General features: G+C 40.5%; 2 protein-coding genes across 2 annotated transcripts in view; both read left to right on the top strand.

The window, feature by feature from the left end:
• The window catches only part of pkhd1l1.1 (PKHD1 like 1, tandem duplicate 1), a 53,791-nt gene extending 36,122 nt beyond the window's left edge, over positions 1 to 17,669 (top strand). The window contains exons 53-76 of the mRNA XM_028596846.1: positions 886 to 974; positions 1,109 to 1,272; positions 2,201 to 2,330; positions 3,157 to 3,275; positions 3,480 to 3,609; positions 3,812 to 3,985; positions 4,419 to 4,522; positions 5,745 to 5,871; positions 6,454 to 6,557; positions 6,641 to 6,731; positions 7,160 to 7,308; positions 7,726 to 7,848; positions 7,984 to 8,095; positions 8,487 to 8,603; positions 8,707 to 8,872; positions 9,329 to 9,561; positions 10,103 to 10,267; positions 10,375 to 10,532; positions 10,670 to 10,805; positions 12,209 to 12,553; positions 12,680 to 12,831; positions 12,908 to 13,054; positions 14,596 to 14,749; positions 17,033 to 17,669. Of these exons, the coding sequence (XP_028452647.1) occupies positions 886 to 974; positions 1,109 to 1,272; positions 2,201 to 2,330; positions 3,157 to 3,275; positions 3,480 to 3,609; positions 3,812 to 3,985; positions 4,419 to 4,522; positions 5,745 to 5,871; positions 6,454 to 6,557; positions 6,641 to 6,731; positions 7,160 to 7,308; positions 7,726 to 7,848; positions 7,984 to 8,095; positions 8,487 to 8,603; positions 8,707 to 8,872; positions 9,329 to 9,561; positions 10,103 to 10,267; positions 10,375 to 10,532; positions 10,670 to 10,805; positions 12,209 to 12,553; positions 12,680 to 12,831; positions 12,908 to 13,054; positions 14,596 to 14,749; positions 17,033 to 17,298 (3,655 nt within the window). The 3' untranslated portion in view covers positions 17,299 to 17,669. The remainder of the gene's footprint in view (positions 1 to 885; positions 975 to 1,108; positions 1,273 to 2,200; positions 2,331 to 3,156; positions 3,276 to 3,479; positions 3,610 to 3,811; positions 3,986 to 4,418; positions 4,523 to 5,744; positions 5,872 to 6,453; positions 6,558 to 6,640; positions 6,732 to 7,159; positions 7,309 to 7,725; positions 7,849 to 7,983; positions 8,096 to 8,486; positions 8,604 to 8,706; positions 8,873 to 9,328; positions 9,562 to 10,102; positions 10,268 to 10,374; positions 10,533 to 10,669; positions 10,806 to 12,208; positions 12,554 to 12,679; positions 12,832 to 12,907; positions 13,055 to 14,595; positions 14,750 to 17,032) is intronic.
• A 437-nt stretch (positions 17,670 to 18,106) lies between these two features.
• On the top strand, positions 18,107 to 19,839 carry gdf6b (growth differentiation factor 6b). The gene is made up of 2 exons (XM_028596844.1): positions 18,107 to 18,641; positions 18,947 to 19,839. The coding sequence occupies exons 1-2, from the start codon at positions 18,107 to 18,109 to the stop codon at positions 19,837 to 19,839; spliced, it is 1,428 nt and encodes a 475-aa protein (XP_028452645.1).
• Positions 19,840 to 22,458: the final 2,619 nt, after the last annotated feature.

Below are 22,458 nucleotides of genomic sequence, written 5' to 3'. Positions count from 1 at the left end.
ATGAGGCCCAATGTCCTTACATTAAATATCTTTCAGTGCGGTGACCCATTTATTTTATGACGGTGCATGCTCACCAAGTAGCACAGGTATATTTCAGTTTGTCCATATAATTTTAGGTAGGTTTTATTCTGTTTTCCAACTAAACACTAATAAAACAATATCACTGACGAGCCACTAACACGGTGAAAAGCTGTATGCTTTCCCCTTTGCCAAACACCTGTGTACCTCTGGCTAAGGATGGATAAGTGTCAAGGCGCATCATGCCAACTGCTATAATTATTATAATTATATTCCTGTATATCTGTATCAGTGTCTCTGTGTCCCAAACGACAGCGTCAGATAGCTGTCCGAGGTTTCTGCCTGTTAAAAGGAAGTTTTACCTCGCCACTGTTGCACCAAATTCTTGTTTGTGGGAAATTGTTGGGTCTTTGTATATTATAGTGTTATCTAGACCTACCTATCTGTAAAGTGTCCTGAGATAACTCCTGTTGTGATTTGACACTATAAATAAAATGTAATTGAATTGAATTGAATGCTTCACCCAGTGATCAAACATAAAACTTCATGCATTAATGTCAACAGCGTGGTATATAAACAAAATAAAAAACTAAGTAATGGCTCCAATAATGGCCCCAACATAGGCTTAACCCCTTCTACAACATGTTACCAGGAAGAAAGACAGACAGGAGAAGAAGTGTTCAGCTCATGTCTATCACTTACTGTATTTCTTAAATAATACAATAATCTAAAAATACAGTTAGGCATACAAGTTAAAGTTTACTTAGTATAATCATGATACCCTAATGTAGAACCAAGACTGAAAATATATTATTTTTTATGTTGACTAATGCTAAAAAGTTCTTTATTTTGTGTGGTTCTCTCTAGTCTGTGGTCTGATGCCTCTTTCTGGAAAAGTTCAGCTGAAAATAACTTTGCTGTACCAACAGAGGGCTCTGATGTGGTCATCCCAGCAGGTAATGTCTAGAAGAACAAATAAATAATTAAATAAAGCAAAAGAAAAAATATACACAACATGCACGTGCGTTTGTGTATATATATATATATATATATATATATATAATGCTTTTGTATCCACGTCAAACCACAGTGGAGTGGGTTGTTTTGGACATCAACACTCCTCCCCTCAACAAGCTGACGGTCATTGGAGTTCTTGAAATCCCCGACAACATGAACAGCTCGTTCTCCAGACAGACTCAGACTGCTCCTGATTACAGAACTGTGGTGGTAGACGCCGTCTACATCTCCATCCAGGTCAGTGTGATCACCTATTTATTTATTTATTTATTTGACAGGGACATTGCACAACAAATGTGTTGCACAGACCAGAGATAGCTACAAGCTAATTTTCATCTGTAGTCCCTGGGCAGAGGCAAAGTGACAGCAGGTATATACAGTGGATGATGAGCATTCCTACTAATAAGTTCATTCACAATATAAAATACAGATACAGCACCTACACAAGGATCACCTCAACACACACTTATCTCTCTCACTTTAATGATTATCTAGATTATCCCTATAAAAATAAATCTGTTTCATGCATTTTTTTAGTTTTGAGCGTTTTATTCTTAATGCTGCATAAAAGTGAAGAAGAAAGCGGTTATAAAGTTCTTTATCTTCAAAATTTATTTCAGGAGGGTGTGACAAAACAGCTTTTTGTGTTGTTAAAAGTCAGTTTATGTCCCCACCAGCAACAACAGAAGGCTCTGTGGACTGGTATTAGATACAGATCTAAGTGGATAGTATCAACAGTAACAGTTGAACATGACAGAACATAGAAAAACTCAAGTGTCAACAACATCAAACTAAATCAATCAGTGGTGGAAGAAGTATTCAGAATAATGTATGTTATATTACTGGATTATAACTATTGATGCAATAATGTGTTTATCACTTTAATGTTGCAGCTAGTAAAGGTGGAGCAAATTTTCACTTTAATATTTGCCTCCAAAATGTAGAGTCGAAATACAAAATAGAAATAAAATGGAAATACTCAATTAAAGTACAAGTACCTCAAAATTGTCGTACTTGAGTAAAAGTACATAACTTTGTTACATTCCCCTGAATTTCCACTGAAATCAATAGAATGAAATAGATAATGTAAGTAAAAGCAGAGAGTTGATGCGTGGTTCAGTGCAGTATGTTCAGTGAGTGCTGTTTGCGTCTCCTGCTGTTTCAGGGCGGCAGGCTGATCGCAGGATGGGCTGACGAACCATTCAGAGGTCAGCTGCACATCAAACTGAGAGGGAACCACCGCACGCCTGACTGGCTTCTGCCTAACGGACCCAACCAGGGATCCAAAGTCCTGGGTAAGAAAACTTTCCCTGAACTTATAGATGAATTATTTGCTACTGTAGTTTAATGCAACTGTGAAGTGCATTTTTTAAATACATTTTCCACATATGGAGACCAACAGTATTTAATAATTTAACTATATAATGTAGAATATCCTGCATTATTGTGTGTATAAACTGTAAACTGTATATATATATATATATATATATATATATATATATATATATATATATATATATATATATATATATATATATATATATATATATATATATATATGTACATGTTTTTACTTCTGTTTTAAAAACTAATCAGGAAAAGTACAACATGTTTACTTCCAATACATATTTCAGTTTTACCATAAAGGCAAAAGGAATTAAAAAAAAAAATATATATATATATACATATATATATATTATAAAAGAGGGTTTTCTAACACAACAATTAATAATAACCCCAGAGTATAATAATAATAATATATGTACTACTACTGGATTACTTCAAGTCTAAATCTCCTACCCAAAAACTTTAAATATATCATAAAAAAAACGTTTTAAATTATTATTTTATTCATGATAAGTTAGCATATTTTGTTTTTATAAATGAATACCTTGATAAAGTTACAATTTTAATTATAAACTCGTCAGATGTGATAATTTAAAAAAACAAAATGCTGTAACTGTACAATGTATCACATCAAATACATATAATTGTCTTTTGTGTCACTGATAAAGAAGGGATATTATTACATAAAATAAAGGAAAACCCCACCCAGAAGGATGGTCTGTATGGTGCCATATGTCTCAGAACTGAATCGGTGTGTATTTTGTTGTACCACAGGTGTGTTTGGTACACTGGAGCTGTACGGACAACCTCACAACGTTTACCACACCAAACTGGCTGCCACTGCTGACGCTGGATCCAACACTCTGACCCTGTCGCAGTCTGTGGACTGGCAGGTCAGCGTGGTTTCTTCTTACTTTTAACTCTGTGTTTGTGTTTTTTTTAAATGTAAAGTTTTTTAAAGCAGACGTAATCAAACAATACTTTTTTATGTGGTTAAGTTACTCAATTTTGAATAAAATCCAATAGTCTGACCACTGCCAAAGCTAGTATTCAGCCATGTGTTTCCATGTCTGCTTGTGTGTTTGTTGCTTGTGCAGGTTGGAGACGAGGTCGTCATCTCCACCACCAGCTACAACGCGTTGGAGACAGAAAAACGTCAGATCACCACCGTGTCAGCAGATGGCCGTAATCTGACCCTGAACCAGCCTTTGACCTACATTCACATTGGTCAGTTCAACATCTTTAAAGATACTGCAACTGTCTTCAGAGCTGAAGAATGATGTTCAATTAACTTTGGGATCAGACTGACCTCTCTCTCTCTCTCTCTCTCTCTCTCTCTCTCTCTCTCTCTCTCTCTCTCTCTCTCTCTCTCTCTCTCTCTCTCTCTCTCTCTCTCTCTCTCTCTCTCTCTCTCTCTCTCTCTCTTCAGGTGAGACTCACTCCGTCTCCGGTACATCCTTCTCCTACACTCTGGCGGCTGATGTTGGTCTCGTGACCAGAAACATTAAGATCATCGGTCAGGAGTACCCAGATATGATTACGGAGTCATTCGGAGCCAGACTTTTGGTGGGCACCTACTCGTGGGCCGGAATTGTATATAAAGGTAGGTAGAGTATTAAATGTGATTTCTATTCTAACAGGATAGTGTGTTGACTATTTATTGGATTTATTATCTGTAACACAATTACTAAACAGGAGTTCCAGACCTTTGTGCCTCTCAAGACAGTTTAAAGTGGCTAATGTCCTACTTACAGAAGTGTCTGCAGTTAGATTTTGAGCTCGACACATTATTTTATTCATTGTTTTATATAAAATACATGTAGTAGCCATAAATCATCAGCCATGTTCTCACTGATTATATTGTCCCCCAAATTAAGATTTAAGTTATTAATTATTTGATAGTTTTACTATTCCTAATTGTCCTTATTACTCCAGCAATATGAAGTGCATAGATGTACTTCAAACTCAGCCTTGGTATGGTTTTGCCTTCATTTCTTTTTAAACACATTAACCGTGTTTGATATTTATTCCTAAAGGCAAGGCTCAGATCAGGAACGTGGAGTTCTTCCACTCTGGTCAGGGTGGCTGGACCGACTACACCGACCCTCGTTACTCTGTGGCCTTCCTCAACCTGGAAGAGGTACAGCAACACACACACACACACACACACACACACACACACACACACACACACACACTCAACACACACACACACATTAAGACCTAAGGACTACAGGACTACATGCATTTTTAAACAAAATTAAATATGTCCTCTTATGATTCTCAAAAACTATGGATTTTTAAGTTTTAATAAAAAATGTAAGTTTAAGTACTTTACTTTAGAAAAGTAAGAGTATGAAGTTTTACAGTGTTCCCCCCAGTGTATTGCAAGCCTTGTGACCCACCGAGCCCAAGTTGCCCCCCACCAGGCCTAAGCCACTGGGAATATTTTTTGTGCTGTATTTTTAAGATGTTTTTTAAGCCTTGATTACAGTAGGGCGGCTCAGTTGAAAACTACTGAGGTAGTCGTATTTTCAAATTTCCCGTTTCTCTCTCCTTTTAGCACTGACTTAAAGGTGCAGTAGGTAAGACTTATAAAACTAACTTTCTGTCATATTTGCTGAAACTGACCCTATGTTCCAGTAGAACTACATGAAGCAGGTCATTTAAAAAAAAATTCTGGCTCCTCTGGCACCACCTACAGACTGTAGCGCGATTTGCAAAAATCCATAGCTCCCTGTTCAGATGCACCAATCAGGGCCAGGGGGGTGGTTAACTAACTGCGTGTCAATCACCGCTCATGCACACGCATTCATTCTCCCTTGTGGGGGGAGGGGCTTAGGAGACCGTTTTGGGCTTTAGCAGAAAGGGGGGGAGGGACTGAGTTTTTGAAATTTTTGGCTAAGTCCTGGATCTTCGCAATCCTACCAACGGCACCTTTAATGTAGGGCCCTGTGGAATCTGTCTTAAGCCTTTTTAATTCTCAATTTCGCGATTCCATCCATGATTCATGTTATCAAAGAAACTAGTGGGCTCTACATTAATGCTGCCATCAGTCTGTGACTTGCCCCAGCTGGGTTCTCATCAAAAAAAGACACTTTTCTGGGGGAAGCTCTATTTTATGTCAGAACAATGAAAGAATCTAAAAAGAAATAAAGAAATAATGACTCAAACTAAACATTTCTTCTATATCATGTAACTGGATCACAGAGCTGGAAAGTATTTTATATTTTATCTGTAACATTCAGCAGGATTTCACATGACCACTCTGTGCTGTTTAGCCTTGTTTGTAGTTAACTAATAAGGAGGAAGCATCTGTTAAATTTGCAAAATGCAAAATGAATATTTTTTTTTTTTGAAAGGTTTCAGAAAAAGACTCGTACATTCAGGGTTGTGCTTTCCATGATGGCTTCTCTCCAGCTATCGGAGTCTTTGGGACGGACGGACTGAACGTTGATGATAACGTTGTCTACCGCACTGTGGGAGAAGGTAAACACTGAACTCTTAAGTTAAGAAGTGTGCTGGAATTTCTGAAAATACATTACCTTACCCATTGTGACTGACTGTGTTGGCTTCTTGAGGTGATTTTGTGAAGTCATAGGTATTTAACAAGCACAAACACTTTCATCTGTTCCATTGCTTTATACAACTTATTTCAATCTAAATAAAGTATGGCTGTTGTTTTGTGACCAAGACTTAGCAGTGGGAGAGGTAATGGCTCTTCACACTAAATATGCAAAAGTTCTGTTTACAGCTTAGCGCAGGTTTATTGGGACTGCAGAAAGCCTAGCAGGGCAATTCAACTACATTGTTCAGGAAGACACAGAGAGCTCAAAGCCAGAGACTGGACATTTCCCTGAGATTTTGTCAATAAAATAAATCATCATTTATGAAATCAAAATACTGGGTTAAATTTAGAAAGAATGAAGAACGCAAAGTCCAATGACATCATTTGTGTGCATATTAAGTAGCTATATGGATTTACCAGTGGAGAGGATGGTTTGCATTTCCCTGCTTCCCCAGCAATGAAAATGAACACTTTAAAGTGTTAAAATACATTCCGGTTTGCAGGTTTCAGAATTTGGGGCAACAAGATAAAACTGAGGAGGAACCTGGTGATGATGACTGGATACAGAGAGCAGCCCGTCAACTACGCCTGGAACGCTGCCATTGAGGTCCCTCCTCTCAAAATACAATATAAACCACTAATAGTATTAAAATCTTTTACTGCATTTATGATCTGTACTGTGTTTTTCAGGTCAATGAGGGGACAAATGTTGTGCTGCAGCATAACATAGTGGCAGGTTACGAGAGAGTCGCTTATCGTATCGATGGTGAACCATGTCCAGGTGACGGAAATTATTTAACCAAAGTGATAGTGGACATTTCTATGCTGCCCTGACATTTTCAGAGTTTCTTATCATGTCAGGTGATATTAAATGTGATTAATTTGCTGTCTTTTTTCAAGAAAGTGTCTCATATTAGAGATAATATAACATATAACAATTTATTGCGGCAATAAATGTGTGTGCGTGTGTGTGGTCGCACTTGTATGTCTTATTTGTTTTTGTTGATTGTCTGGTTGTGTTTTCTTATTTCTATGCATGCTTTGTTTGAATGTGTATGCTGTATTTCATGTAAAGCACTTTGGGTTTACATATAATGAAAGGTGCTATATAAATAAAATTGACATATTTCATAGATCTTGAGTGCTCAGACTGACGAGAAAGATGCAGAATAGAAGTCCTCCGATTTTTTTCCTCTGTAACTTCTGCAGGTTATATGAACAAGAATGAGAAGTGGATTCACAATGAGGCTCACGGCGGTCTGTTCGGAGTCTATCTGAACAAAGACGGTTTGCCCGGCTGCAGCCTCATCCAGGGCTTCTTCGTCTGGAGGAGCTTTGACTATGGCATCTACTTCCAGGTATCAATACGGAACATCTTCTTTTACAGACACCTTCATTTATGGGCTTAATTCATCCGAAAAGCAATGTTCTGATTCAATTAAACTGCATCAAGATTGCGGATTTGGGCCTCTTAATCTCGAGGTCAAGTGATGTTAAGGGTCAGGAAAAGTAAAGAAAAACTGGGTATTTACCATGGGTATTTACTCATATACAACAACAAATCCCAGATATACAGATTAAGATGAGCAGCCTGCTGTAATTCAGATGACTGTAGAAGGACTTTAAGCCTTTAATTTACCATATTATATTATATTTATAAGAGCTGAGTTTATGGATACTGAAATAAAGACCAAAAGCCGCAGGATTAAGATAACCTTGATTATTCACAAGAAATGACAACGGATCATCATCTTGTTCTTCCCCTCCCTTCACAGACCATCATGGATGTTATTGTTTCCAACGTGACCCTGGTGGACAACGGGATGGGCATCATGCCTCTCATCTTCGCTCCTCCTTCTCTCTCCCACGCGTATGCAGATAAAACTGCACATATTCAGGTGAAAGGGTTTATTTACTTTGTTTTCACTTTGTCTTATATTGATCACAAATCATTTAGTTAATTTAGTGACTAGTTAGTTTCAGTGACATTTATATTGACAGATTTCATATTCCTCATGCTCATCTTTTCCCAGAATGCCTTGATTGTTGGCAGCAGCCCGAGCTTCAACTGTTCAGCCACTTTGCCCAGCAGTGATATTAATATGGTCATCAGCAAAGGCCATCGAGCCCCAAGGCCTCTCAAAGGTACAGTACAAACTGATGCTGCCAAAACATCACGTCACTAGTAGATTCATTGTTTTCATTTGGGGATACCGTCACATTCTTAGGCTGAGAGAAAGGCCTGGAATGTTTTTGGATAGCACTTTTCTTCTCTTTTTTTCTCACTTGCTTTTTTACATGACCCAAGTTAAATAGTCTCAGCTCACTTGCTGCTGATAACTCTGATATAAAGATTTGGGTTGATACAGAAACTGTTTTTGCAATGAAAAATTAACCTGGACATCTGGACTTAACAAAGATAAATTAGAAAAGAGGCTCTAATTGTGTCATTTTGACTATTTAATTTAACTAACCAAGAATGTAAACATCATTGAACAGTGCTGGAAGTTCCCCTTTTTTGTGATTAAATGCACAGGTGGCAGATCTGGAATCTGTTGGCCAACTTTTGGATCTGCACACAACAGTGCTCCAATAAATCCCCATCATGTGAACAACAACTACAACACCATCAAAGGACTGATGAAAGTCATAGGTGAGTTCAAGCTCTGAGGTGTGGGAGTAGTAGTATTGATGGAGTGATGTTTGCCATCTTCACAGTGAACGTATTCCTTAATTCTCATTTCTCTCGTTTTCAGACACAACATTCGTTGGTTTCCGAAACGTCTGCTCAAGCGAGACTAACTTCATGTTCATCACCAACCCGATCAACGAGGACCTGCAGCACCCTGTGCACGTTTCAGGAATAACGATGATCAACAGCACAGAGCAGGCCAGAGTCTTCGTCCACAGGCCTGACGTGAGGTAAATCAACAGATACCTGGCTTGCAAAATCTGCAATTTCTATGTACATGATACAGTGAAAACATTATTTTTAAAATTGGAGACCCACCTGAATAATGCAATGAAAACAGCGGATATAGTTTTTAGAGGAACATGGAAAATAATATTTTATTTTAATGTTAAATAATAATCTAAAAATGTCTTCAAAGTTGTAAAAATGATATGCTAATTTTGAGATGTGTTTATCTTTGTTTCCTTCAACGCTTCTGAGTCTTCACTTGTCAACTGATCAAAGCCACTTTTAGTCATTGTTGCTGCTTAAATGTACTGTAGGATTTAAACTGACAAAACAAGTGGATTTTTACATGCACAAATATTTTCAAACTTAAAACAAACGGTATAAGACTTAGATTAAAACTTTCTGTTGTTTTGTGCATGGTGAAATAATGTTGATAATTTGATGTTTTTGTGCTTTAGTAAAGCAAACCCATCTGACTGTGTGGACATGGACTGCGACGCGAAGAAGAAGACCTTGTTGAAGGACTTGGACGGTTCATTCCTGGGTGCAGTGGGAGCTGTGGTGCCTCAGTCTGAGTACGAGTGGGGAGGTGATCCCAGGAGAGGGCTGGGCGACTACCGCATCCCAAAAGTCATGCTCACTTTCCTCAACGGCAGCCGCATCCCTGTGAACCAGATTGCTCCACAGAAAGGTAGCGAGATCAATGCAAATAAAAAAAAATATATTAAAGCTAAATTAATACATTATGTATGTACGTTTTATGGTCGGTGTTTAAAGACATTGCAGAGAGTCAAGAAGAATTATTAAACATCTATCTTTACTATCCTGTGTTACACCTCTGCTGACAGGTATATCAGAAAATCATACATAATAAAATCCAATTTTCCTAAATGCTGTGTTGCTTCTTGCCTCACACTGGGAACACACCGCCCACGCAAGTGTCGCGTAACGTAAATAAGTGCCTGATCGTGCGCCTGGCCTCTCACACTGGACGCGTATTTCTACACGCCAGTCACAAAGCAATCCTTCTCTCTCTCTCTCTCTCTCTCTCCCTCCCCGATAGAAAGAGACAGGATGAGTAGGGAAAACTGTGGTAATTGTAGCCTCTGTGTGTGTGTGTGTGTGTGTGTGTGTGTGTGTGTGTGTGTGTGTGTGTGTGTGTCGCTCTCTGTCGTCCGTCGGCCTCTCTGCTATACGCGACGCTTACGCCTGCGGTGTGTTCCCGGTGTTAGGTGTGATCAGGAAAGACTGCACGTACATGAGTTCCTGGCAGAGCTACAAGTGTTTCGGGCTGAACTACAGGATGCTGGCGATTGAGAGTCTGGACTCTGACACAGAGACCAGACGTCTGTCCCCCGTCGCTGTGCTCGGAGACGGCTTTTTGGATCTGATCAACGGTGAGTTGCGTCCTGTAGTTCTGAAATGATTAAAAAAAACAACAACTAGAAAATCAGTTTGAAAAAAGAAAACAGAAAGTGTTTAATTCAGTTGTCTCTGCATCCAGGTCCTCAGGATCACGGTTGGTGTTCAGGCTACACCTGCCGGAAGAGAGTGTCTCTCTTCCACAGCATCGTGGCCACCGGTCGCTCCTTCGAGGTCTTCTTCAGCAGTACTAGCCCTCAGAAACTTCGCCTCATGATGCTCAACGCTGATCCATCTGAGGTCAGTGCATAGCCAGGAGAACAGTAAATATTACAGTCGACAACATTAACAGCTTCACTTTTTAGATTTTCAGGTCAAGTACAATAATAGGACACTTTTTTTTAACTAAGATACCTTTTGTGTTTTGATGTGTGCAGAGCGTCATGGTGTCAGTCTTCTACTCCAAGCCGCAGCGGTTGGACGTGTATGTAAACAACAATCTAATTGCCCCAACTAACGTTCAGTGGAACGCTGACAACACTGACTACACCCTGAAGAAGCCCATCTATGCAGGTACTAATGCTTTACGCAAGCAGGTTAGGGCCTTCAGAATCTATTACTATTAATAACACTCTAATCTTAATTGGTCAGGTGTGTTTTTGCTGTAGGTGTAATCAAATGTGTTGACATGTACACATTTTGGTCATGTGTCTTTGCATTTGATTGATGATCGATAACTTTTCCCCTTGATATTATGGATTTAAAAATGCGATGGATGTAGGCTGGTGTTGTTCGGCATGTGCTTAAAAACTGAACAGAGCACACTCAAATTGCATCCCCAGTTCCTCCACTTGCTTCCCTTCCTCACATCTTAGTCTGTCCCACCGAAGAAGCATGGGAGAGACGCGGAAATCATGGAGGAGAGAGGAAACAAGGAAATGGGTTTTTAAAGGAATGAGACATCCATTCCTCTGAAGCATCACATGAATTTGTCAGCTGTATGGGTGCAGTTAGCAACGGCTTTCAGCTGCTCTCGTGTCTCCTCGCTCATAGCTCCTTGGTGATCTCTCCTTGATGCTCGCTCCTCAGGGCAGGAATAAGAGCTTTGAGATGGCCTTCACGAAGGAGGCCCAGAACAACTTCAGGTTCAACCGAGGAGCTATCAAATAGGGAAAGTGAGAAGCACCTCAGGTAATACTGCAGCAGGAGGTGGCAATCAATGCTGGTGACTAGCAGGTGGTTGACTGAAACAGGCAGGGTGAGTGGAAGCAGATTGGCCACGCCCAGCCTTTCTTACTGGCACAGACAGGGGAGACGAGACAGAAGTCCAGATTTCCAAATTGTACATCCCTGATTACTCTCCTCAATTCCTCTCCTCGCGTCTTAGTTAGTTAGTTAGGAGTCGAGGCAACAGGCATTTAACAAACATGAGACATCTTTGCCTCAGAGCAGTCATTAAAAGCAACGTCAATAATATATGACGTTGGGCACAGCTGCATCAGCTGTTCATTGTTTTGTCATACGCTGCACTTTATGATCTCTGTCAGATGAGCAGAACAGTGTTCATGACAACCTCTAGGCTATATTTACTGTGATTTCAATTCATAATGTGGCATAATGTGATAAGAATGTACGAATGTCGTACATTTCTATTTGTTTAACACACATACATAGAATATTTATATAAAATAGGCTACATATACAGTAGGCTATAGCCTATATATAGCCTTGTAGGCTATTTTAGTGTAAACTACAAATGTTTGTTTGAAAAGAACTATACAAATAGGTTTTGTATGTTAATAAACACGCAAACTCACTCTGTCTATTATTGATGAAACTTTTCATCCGAATCTGTAGAGGTTGGAATTGAACCTGCGGTCGCTGCGGCAAAGACTGAGCCTTTGTACATGGGGCGCACACTCAACCAGGCGAGCTATCCAGGTGCCCTTATCTTTACCTTTCTGTTTTCCCTTCAGATCAATACGTCCCCCAATTGAACGCCACTGTGGGCTCCAACTACTTTGACCGGGACTACAAGATGTTGAAGGTCATACTAAGAGGCACCCAGCCAGTGGAGATCCGAACTTCCCCGCTTCTCTTCATCTCCTTTGAGCTACCCGCCATGACTGAGGATCAGTTCTTCGGCAAAAGCCTGATCCAGAACCTTGCTGCGTTTCTCAACATTCCCCCAAATATGATCCGAATCACTAACATCATCCGGGGGGATGGAGGCACACGGCGCAGGAAGAGAGCTACGAGCCTGAAGGTGGAGGTGGAGATCAGGAAACCTCCAGTCCAGCAAACCACCAACAGCACCAACAGTGAGTGGGAGAACAATCATTTCTGAGCTCATATTGTATTTACAGACTGTTTTTATGTCTAATCTGTGAACATTGGCCCATAAATCCAGATTATTGTACATCTCTGTGTTCCCTTTGTCGTCTCAGATGAGCAGGACTTTACGTTGTTGAAGAGCATCGCTGATGGTCTGGGTCAGGCAGCAGTTTCCGGAAACCTCAGTCAGTCCATCGGCTTCAACATCTCTTCGATGGGCATCATTGGGCCTCCTCCCCCATCATCTGACCCCAGCTGGAATCAGGTGAACGTCAAGACTTAATCTTAACAACATCTGCTTAGTTAAACCTACACTAAAAATCTCTCACTTTGAATCTCAGGAGGCCACAGCAGAAGTGACGAGGGAGGAGCCTACAGTGAGCTACGTGTCCCAGGTGTCCAATCTGCTGCTGATAGAGGAGCCGATAGCCGGAGAGTCTGTGGGTCCTCTGTACCAGCAGCCCAGTCTCATGGCTGTGGATCAGCAGGTGAGGCAATGATGCATCTGGAAACAGGTTGTTCTCATCGCACAGCTGCTACTAAATCAGAGAAATTAGGGATTTATAGCAGCTCAGGATCGGATATTATTATTAGGGATGCACCAATGCATCGGCTGGACATTGGAATAGGCCGATGTCCACCTGATGGCAGTAGCTGATGTCTATTTTGCCCTGCCTTAATGTTATGTTAACTGGTCTGACTCATACAACAGTGGCCTACCCAGCTTCACAACAGAATGTTTCTGTGACATTTCAACTGTACAACATATAAAAAACGGAGAGATGACCGAGAGAACGACTCAGCCCATGGTAACCACAACATTCGAGAAGGTGAAATCCCTGCAGACAGTGTAGTTTACTGGCTGGTAACGTTAACATGCAGATAAAAACACAGGGTAACATTAGCTTACCGGTATCATGCAGCTTGACTATTCCAGATCCTATGACCACTGCTGGAGTGCGAGATGACGGAGAAACAACAGAAAATCCTCCTTCTTCCCTGTAGTCACCATGTAGCAACATTTTGCCTTCCACCGTGAGTGAACAATGTAAACAAACGGGATGATGTGGTGCCTTCAAATACCTCGCTAAGATGTGGGAAATTTCTGATTTTTTAAATAATGAGATTTATTTGTTTACCTGGCGCAAAAGAAAACAACAAATGGCATCGGCCAAATTAAAATTCTATGTATCAGTATCAGCTGAGAAATTTGCAATCGTTCCATCTCTAATTATTGTTCTGACTGCCACATCCTAGTATGAATCCGGTTGGGGACCTTTGTTGTTGATCTCCCTGATTTCATGTAATTTCTTTACTAAAATGATACTATAATTAAGAAACATTATTAAAAATAATTTGGTTTGGAGGTTGTTTTTGAGTTTTTGGATTATTTGACTGATGAGGGTTGCTTGAAGAGAAAGCTTACAGTCTTCTGTTCGTAATTTTCTATCGTCAGAGAGCTCATCCTTCTCATCCTTCTCATCATGGTTTCTGAGTATAGTACTGACAGTTTTATTTTTTGGTGATTTAGCGTGCAAAGTCTTTAATTCTCATTGCTTCAGGCTGTGTGCTTGATTCTTTTATTTGCTTGCTCAAAAAAATGCTCATTTTTAGCTAATCTAGAACCACCTTAAAATATGCCTACTATACATTTTTTAGCCTAATTTAGACTGTATATTCACCTTATCATTATACAAACTAGATTAATTAAATGTGAACAGAATTTAACATGTTACAAATGTCATACCATTTTTATTAGCAAAATCATTTCCCTTAAGTCACCATAAAAATATTATTCTGGATCAAACTAACTTGACTACCAACAGAAAACTCAGTTTACATTAAGAATAGACGTGGAGTTAATGGGATCCTAACTAATGGGATTGTAGCTAACTCCAGAAATATAAAATAAAAAATAGGATAGTACACAATAAACTCTGGAAAAGTGAAGGAGACATACACTAGAAGATTTAATGGCATGTTGAAGTAGCTTCTGTCTGTAAACGCTGACTTGTGCTGTTGTCCGCAGGGTAACTGCGTCTCTGTGGGAGTGACAACTCTCACCGTAACAGCCAGCCTGAAGAACTCCAGCGGTAACATCGTAGACGGACTGGAAGGAAACACCACCATCCTGTTCAGCACCTGCTGGGCAAACTTCACCGACCTGTCCATTCAAAACACCGGTACGTCTTCATCATACAATAAATAAATACAATGCAAACAACATAAACTGGCTAATACAACTGGCACATGTAACAAAAGAGTATGAATAATCCAGAAAAATAACAGTGTAGTGTGACGTAAAGAAGTGCATTCACCCAGAGAGGAAATCGAGCAAAAATATTAGACCATTAACAGAGAAATAGTCAGCGACAACTTTTAGTTTTAATTACTTGTAAAGCCAAATATTCTCTGATTCCAGCTTCTAAAACATGAGGATTTGCATCTTTTTCTCTGTTTTATAAAACAGACCTTCTGTCATGGATCATGGAGAGTGAAAATGAAAACTGTCATGGAGCAGCTAGATTTATTCACGCACTTTAAAAAGATTGATTAAAAGCTTTGTTTCACATTTTTATTTACAGCAATATGTTGATATTTATGTCATAATAGGCTGTATATTAACTGAGAAACAGGTAGTGCTATGTCAAATCAGACATTGAGCACTGCCATATAGGTTTTAGAACGTAAGGGACATTTCAACAGCCAATAGGAAGTCAGTTGTAAAGTCAGCTACAAACTATAGAAATAAAATGATCAATAATACATTTTATTTCTGTTACAAACTGTCAACTGGTCGAAATCGCCGACCAGCACGATTCAAGTAGTTGCAAGTATCAAATCTTTGGTCTTAAAGGAACACGCCGACTTATTGGGACTTTAGCTTATTCACCGTAACCCCCAGAGTTAGATGAGTCCATACATACCCTTCTCATCTCCGTGCGTGTTGTAACTCTGTCCGACGGCCCCACCGGTAGCTTAGCCTAGCACAGATCCTGGAGGTAATAGGTTCCAACTAGCCTACTGCTCCCAATAAGTGACAAAATAACGCCAACATTTTCCTATTTACATGTTGTGATTTGTATAGTCACAGCGTGTACAAATAACAAGGTCACATGATACACAACCTTCTTCTAACCGTATATAAACTGGGAACTATATTCTCAGAAAGGTGAAGCACTGCTACTGTCACTACACAATGTGAGTCAAGTGCCAATGTGAGTCGCGCATGCGTCACTTTGCAACAAGTAGCCTACAAGATGCTAACGGCGTTTTGAGCTAACGTTAGCAATCATGTAGCTTACTAGATGCTAACAACGTTTTGAGCTAACGTTAGCAAGCAAACAATCATAGATAGCTAAAACGTTTTTGAAATGACTGCTAGCTACAAGTTTATTATTTTACAGATTTCACAAATTTCAGTATGACACATTATGCCGTAAACCGTTTAAATCTGAGCATGCGCAACTCACATCTGCATTCGACCAGAGCTGGTCTGCAAAATTATGAATCCCAATATGGCTACGCCAAAAACTGCCCTACGAAGCCGCTCGCGGTTAGGCATTTGACCTCGAGTGGTTAAGGTTAGAATAGCCGATTGGTCAAGGGATAGGACCTGTACAAATGGGGTTACATTACCTTGCGTAAGCATGGACGCCTGGACAATAAATGCTATTGAAGGACGGGTCTTGGTGTGGCCATAGTGGGATTCGTAATATTGCAGCCGGTCTGACTCAGCTAACATCGGGTATGACACCTAATGCCGTAAACCGTTTAAATCTGAGCATGCACGACTCACATCGGCACTCAACTCACATCGGGTAGTGACACTACTTCTGCTACTTGGGCGGAGTGATATCCTTGCAGCACCTGAGAAGCCCCGAGCAAAGTGTACCAATGCTTCGCCTTTCTGAGAATATAGTTCCCAGTTTATATACGGTTAGAAGAAGGTTGTGTATCATGTGACCTTGTTATTTGTACACGCTGTCACTATACAAATCACAACATGTAAATAGGAAAATGTTGGCTTTATTTTGTCACTTATTGGGAGCAGTAGGCTAGTTGGAACCTATTACCTACAGGACCTGTGCTAGGCTAAGCTACCGGTGGGGCCGTCGGACAGAGTTACAACACGCACGGAGATGAGAAGGGTATGTATGGACTTATCTAACTCTGGGGGTTACGGTGAATAAGCCGGCGTGTTCCTTTAAGTGGGTTTTACGCCTCTGCGTGAGATTAGCACTTGAATCAGACTCCTTTCGATCGAAGCATTGAATATTCAACTATTTGGGGTCACCCCTAACTGTCAGTAGGCCTACTGCAGTCTTGGGTTTTATTTTAGACAAAATTCCAAAACATTATTTATAAAAAAGAAAAACTTGGGTGCAGAAGTTGATCAACTTGGGACACAATCAAAAAACATGCAACATGAACTACCACAGTAATTACTCATCCTCTCCCTGCAGATAAGGACCTGACCATGGTCTTCACTCTGAAGGAGTGGGGTGTCCAGTCACGCGCCTTCTCCATCAAAAGCACTACAAGTACTCAGGCTCCATCCACTCAGGCTCCATCCTCTCAGACTCCATCCACTCTGTCCACAAACCAACCACAGGCCACTACCAGCAAGAGCACCTCAAGCTCCAGCTCAACCGTGTCTGCCGGCAGTCTGTGTCTGGTCAGCATCATGTACGCTGTGGCCTGCTTCTTAGATGGCACCCCCATATGTTAAATAGTTCTGTGAATTTAAGAGGGTTTTATGAAGGACACCTCAACATGAACAAGTTTGCTAAATAAAAAACTGTAATCCTTAAATATATTATGCACATGGGTATTTTTTCTTTTCCTGTGGTGAATTTGTATTAAGATTTTTTTTAAATGATTGGGATGGGGTTAAAATATAATTTTTTTGTCATTCTGGTGTTGTATTACGTGTGAATGTCTGTTTGATATGATTACACTTTGAGTGTAAGATCCATAAAGGTTTTCTATTTTAAAACAGACTGACTGTAACAAGATGATAAAAATATGAAGATTGCATTTTGTTGATGATTGATTTTTTGAAACTATATTCTCTTTTCAATAAATTCTATTTTTCATCCATATACAACATCTTTATTGTATCAGTGTCACATTTTCTAATGCTGAGTGCAGACTCTGTCCATGGTGCTGAAGGAAGCTGATTGGCTGCATGTTTCCTCTCTTGCAGCAGGGCGATATGTTTGCGCCTCACTAGAGGGCGGGAGACTCCGTGGTAAATCTTAAAGTCATGCTGCACTCAGGTGCAGTTGCAGTGATATTTAAAGTCCGGCTTGAACAAAGAGAAACTTCTAAAAAACTTAGACAAAATAAAATCCCAAATTAAGAGCCATTTTGGTTTTGTAGAAGCCGAAGTGGGTGTCCAGTGTGAACCAGAAGTTGACGAGCGTCCTTTCAGCGCACATCTGCCTCCCCGGGAGGGAGGTGACGGCCGAGAGAGGAACAATTAGTTTTACAGCCTTAATTTGCGCCCTCTATTTAGCCTAAACGATAACAGTACAATGTGGGCGTGTTCTCGCCCCCCCCCCCGCCCTTTTTTTAAACTTTGCACCGCCTGTCCTCCGAAACTGTGCGCACTTTGCGGAGCAGCCACTTGCTGCAGAGTGGATGCAGAGTTCAGCTCCGGCTTTGCCCGTGGTCCCCGCGGCCACAGCTCAGGCTCTGGCTCTGATTCAGGACGAGACCAGAGGATGGATCTCTATCACTTTGCCTTTCTCTGCGGGGCTCTGCTGTTTCTTTGGGAAATCCCCTGTTTTCACACTCTTGCTATTTTCCCTCCAGCTGCCCCGAAGAGCAGCAAGGTGTCGAGGATTTTTGATGGACAAGAAGCTTCTAAGTATTTCAAGGATTTTTACGCGCCGCCATCCATCGACAGAAACAATAAAGCAACATCTAAAGACTCAATTGAGCCTCATGACTACATGCTGTCTATTTACAAGACCTTCTCCACGGCAGAAAGACTGGGACTCAACGCCAGTTTCTTTCGGTCTTCTAAAGCTGCAAACACTATTGCAAGTTTTGTGGACAGTGGACAAGGTATATGGAGCTTTCCTGTAGGCTGTGTGTGTGTGTGTGTGTGTGCGCGTGTGTGTGTGTGTGTGTGTGTGTGTGTGTGTGTGTGCGTGTGTGTGTGTGTGTGTGTGTGCGTGTGTGTCTGTGTGTGCGTGCATGAGAGAGAGAGAGCGCGAGAGAAAGAGAGAGGTAAGGTAGGATTGATTGCATGATTCATTCTTTCTCTCCCATATTAATTCAGTGCAGACAATAATGGTATTTTTCCTGTTAGATTCCACATCTCTGTGGTATGCACATCATTGACCCTGCTGTTTTAATGCTTTCCACAGATGACCTCCCACTCTCCCCTCTGAGGAGACAGCAGTATCTGTTCGACGTCTCAACGCTCTCCAAAAAGGCGGAGGTGCTGGGAGCTGAGCTCAGGATATACACCAAAGTGTCTGGGAATTTCAGGATATCGGAAACAGAGCCCGTCGACATCCAGCTCCTCTCCTGCCACGACCGGCAGCTGCTCGATTCCAAAACACTCGACTTGCAGGATTCCAAAAGGCCAAAGTGGGAGGTGTTGGACGTGTGGGAAATATTCAAAGAGCAGCAGCACCTGAGCCAGGGGAAGCACTTCTGCCTGGAGCTCAGGGCCATGCTGGACAACCCGGAGAGGGAGCTGGACCTGCAGCTTCTGGGCTTGCACAGGCACGGCAGGCCTCAGCAGAAGAAAGCCATCTTAGTGGTGTTCACCAGGTCTAAGAAGAGGCAGACCCTCTTCAGTGAGAGGAGAGAGGGGAGAGCGTTGCTGGGTCTGGAGAGGAAGGCCAAAGAGAGAGACCCTGGCACCAAAGCCAGCAGGAGACGGAGGACAGCTGCATCCAAAACCCGCCACGGCAAGAGACACGGCAAGAAGTCCAAATCCAGGTGCAGCAAGAAGCCGCTGCACGTCAACTTCCGAGACCTGGGCTGGGACGACTGGATCATCGCCCCGCTGGATTATGAAGCGTACCACTGCGAGGGGGTGTGTGACTTCCCCCTGCGCTCCCACCTGGAGCCCACCAACCACGCCATCATCCAGACTCTGATGAATTCAATGAACCCCAGCAACATGCCGCCCAGCTGCTGCGCCCCGTCCAAACTCAGCCCAATCAGCATCCTCTACATCGACTCAGGAAACAACGTGGTCTACAAACAGTACGAGGACATGGTGGTTGAGTCTTGTGGCTGTAGGTAGTAGATCTGGCTTCACTTCGACCACCTTATGTTGGTCAGGCCCTCTGGTTAGTGGGAATCAAACAGCATCACAGTCTGTGTGGTGGCGAGGCTGCACCTGAAATATGGAAAACTTGCTTGATTTGTTTGGCAAGAAATATTTAGTGATGCATTTCCGAACCATACACCCAACAAGGTCATGTTTAATACCTCAAACTGTTGCTTTCTTGTTTTTTCTGCATGTTCTGCCCACTTCAACACTACAGCGACTGCATATTCATGGATATATGATAAGATAAACTTATCAAATCAAGAAACATTTAAAAAAAAAAAAAATAGGTCAACATACATTTATTTGCTTTCTTGCTGAGAGTTAGATGAGAAGATACCACTTTCCTATCTGTGCAGTAAATATGATGCTACAGCCAGCAGCTGATTATCTTAGCTTAGCATAAAGACTGGAAACAGGGGGAAACAGCTAGCCTGTCTCGGTCCAAAGGTAACAAAATTGTCATTTTTAAAGTTTGGTTCTTGTACGCATTAAAAACACAAGATAAAGTGTATTAAGCAGTGAGCTTCAGAGGTGCTGGTCGGCAGATTTTGTTATCTTTAATATATTATACTAAACAATTTCCACCATCTCCAGTCTTTATGATAAGCTAACTGCCTCTTATTTACAGTACAGACACAAGAGTGGTATCGATGTTCTCATCCAACTGTCTAAAGAAAGCAAATCCTTTCCAAACATGTTGAACCACTCCTTTAAGAGTGAGAGTCACATTTAATATCCCCCATTTAAGTCAAATAATTGTATACTCTTATAAAAAATACTCTCAGTACAAAAATACAAAATGATTGTATCCTTTTTACCAACCACTGTTTGGCCCATGGGACACAAGCACTATGTTAAACTTTAATGGACTGTTAGTATTACAAAAAGTTACATGAATATGAACATTAAATATATGTGATGTTAGATTAGACTTAACGCCCTGTGTTAAAAACAGTCTCCCTATCATCAAAGCAATCTGGCAGTCCAACAATGTAATCCAACAAGTCCTCCAAACCATAGGTCGGTTTTTGGGGTCTCATGTAATCATTCATAATAACTTTATGTCCAAATTAATTACTAGGTTCTAATGATCAAAAAAAGTCTACCTTTTTTTTTTTTTTTTTTTTTTTAATTAATTTAAGACATTGATTACACATTTGTGGCCTGTTTCGTCTTATACTACTTTAGAAACTAAATAATAAATTTCAGGTAAACATTTTTTTCCCATAATGGATGTCTTGAGTGACTTCTCTGCCATGAGTAAAAAAAAGCAGATTTTCAGCACTTCACATGGCCTACGTCTCAGGGAACGTCCTCGAGTGCTGGAGAGAATGTGAAGTCCTTTTATTTTTCAGATTGAACCACCATCGGTACATTTCCACAAAAAGCCAGCACAGGGTTTCTCACCAGTTTTCTTTTTTGTTGAGGAGATATATAATTTTGTCTGTGATGCACTGATGTTCAAAGGTACCATGTGTAAATATTTGGAAATAATAATTTATGTTCTATAAATAAGTTATTTCATTTTTTATTGTCCGCTTTGTTCCGTTCCAACTTCCAGACGACATGAGTCACACTTCTGGATGTTCAGAACAAAGAAACATTGTCTTTTTTTAGGCTATACTATTGTTTAAAATATTAGTAGCAAATTATAGCCTCTTATATTTTGTTTTGCATTATTTACTGGAATCTGAAAATAATATATTATACTGACTGTCAGTAAGATGAATGGATAATTCAGTGTCATCTCTTTGCTCTCCTGCATCAAACCTTATACCAGCAGACACAATTAATTGATAATGTTTTTTTACACAGTAAAATGTTTAACCAAATGAATTCTTATAAAACTGTGTGAACTGTAAGATGTGTAGAGTAACAGGCAAATTAAATGGTCTTGAACTTAAAATCTTGTTGTTAAAGTGTTGCATTTATTAAGACTTGTACTTTTTTGGGGTCATTTCACCTCAGTTTATTACTGCTAATACTACTAATAGTTGTGGTGCTTGTTCTTGGTGAATTGCAGACTAGGTATTTATTAATCACGTCATTAACAGCTTCTATAAGGTCAAATTAGTCAGAGTATTTGGTGGACTGTACCTTTAAATGATCTAAATGCTCAATCAGTTTAGTTTTTAATTGTTCGAAATTTGGCTTCAAGCATAGCAAAAAAACACACATCAAAAGAGACCCATGCATCAGTCTCATCTCTATCCGTTCAATATGAAGCTACATCCAGCAGCCAGTTAGCTTAGCACAAAGAATGGAATCAGGTGCAACTTCTAGCCTGGCTCCTTGACAAAATCCACCTACTAGCAGCTCTAAAGTTCACCAATTCACACCTTGTGTGTGTTGTTTACAAAAAGTGTAAAAAAAACAAAACAATTACCTTTTTAGGTGCTGGTTGGTGAATTTTGCTACCATTGGACAGAGCCAGGCTAGCTGTTTCATCCTGTTTGCAGTCTTTATGCTAAGCTAAGCTAACACAGTGACATATTTATCGTACAGACACAGAGAGTAGTAACGATCTTCTTGTCTAACTCTCAGCTAGAAAGTGAATAAGCACATTTCCAGACTATCCAGACTGTCAGA

The sequence above is a fragment of the Perca flavescens genome, chromosome 14 (genome assembly GCF_004354835.1).
Source record: "Perca flavescens isolate YP-PL-M2 chromosome 14, PFLA_1.0, whole genome shotgun sequence".
Classification (NCBI taxonomy): Eukaryota; Metazoa; Chordata; class Actinopteri; order Perciformes; family Percidae; genus Perca; species Perca flavescens.
This window is presented reverse-complemented; position numbering and strand designations above follow the sequence as displayed.

Bases quoted from the DNA above. Each gene is read 5' to 3' on its own strand.
- gdf6b (XM_028596844.1), top strand. From the start codon at position 18,107: ATGTGGGCGTGTTCTCGCCCCCCCCCCCGCCCTTTTTTTAAACTTTGC. The intron at 18,642-18,946 runs GTATATGGAGCT...TGCTTTCCACAG, and splicing joins TTTTGTGGACAGTGGACAAG to ATGACCTCCCACTCTCCCCT.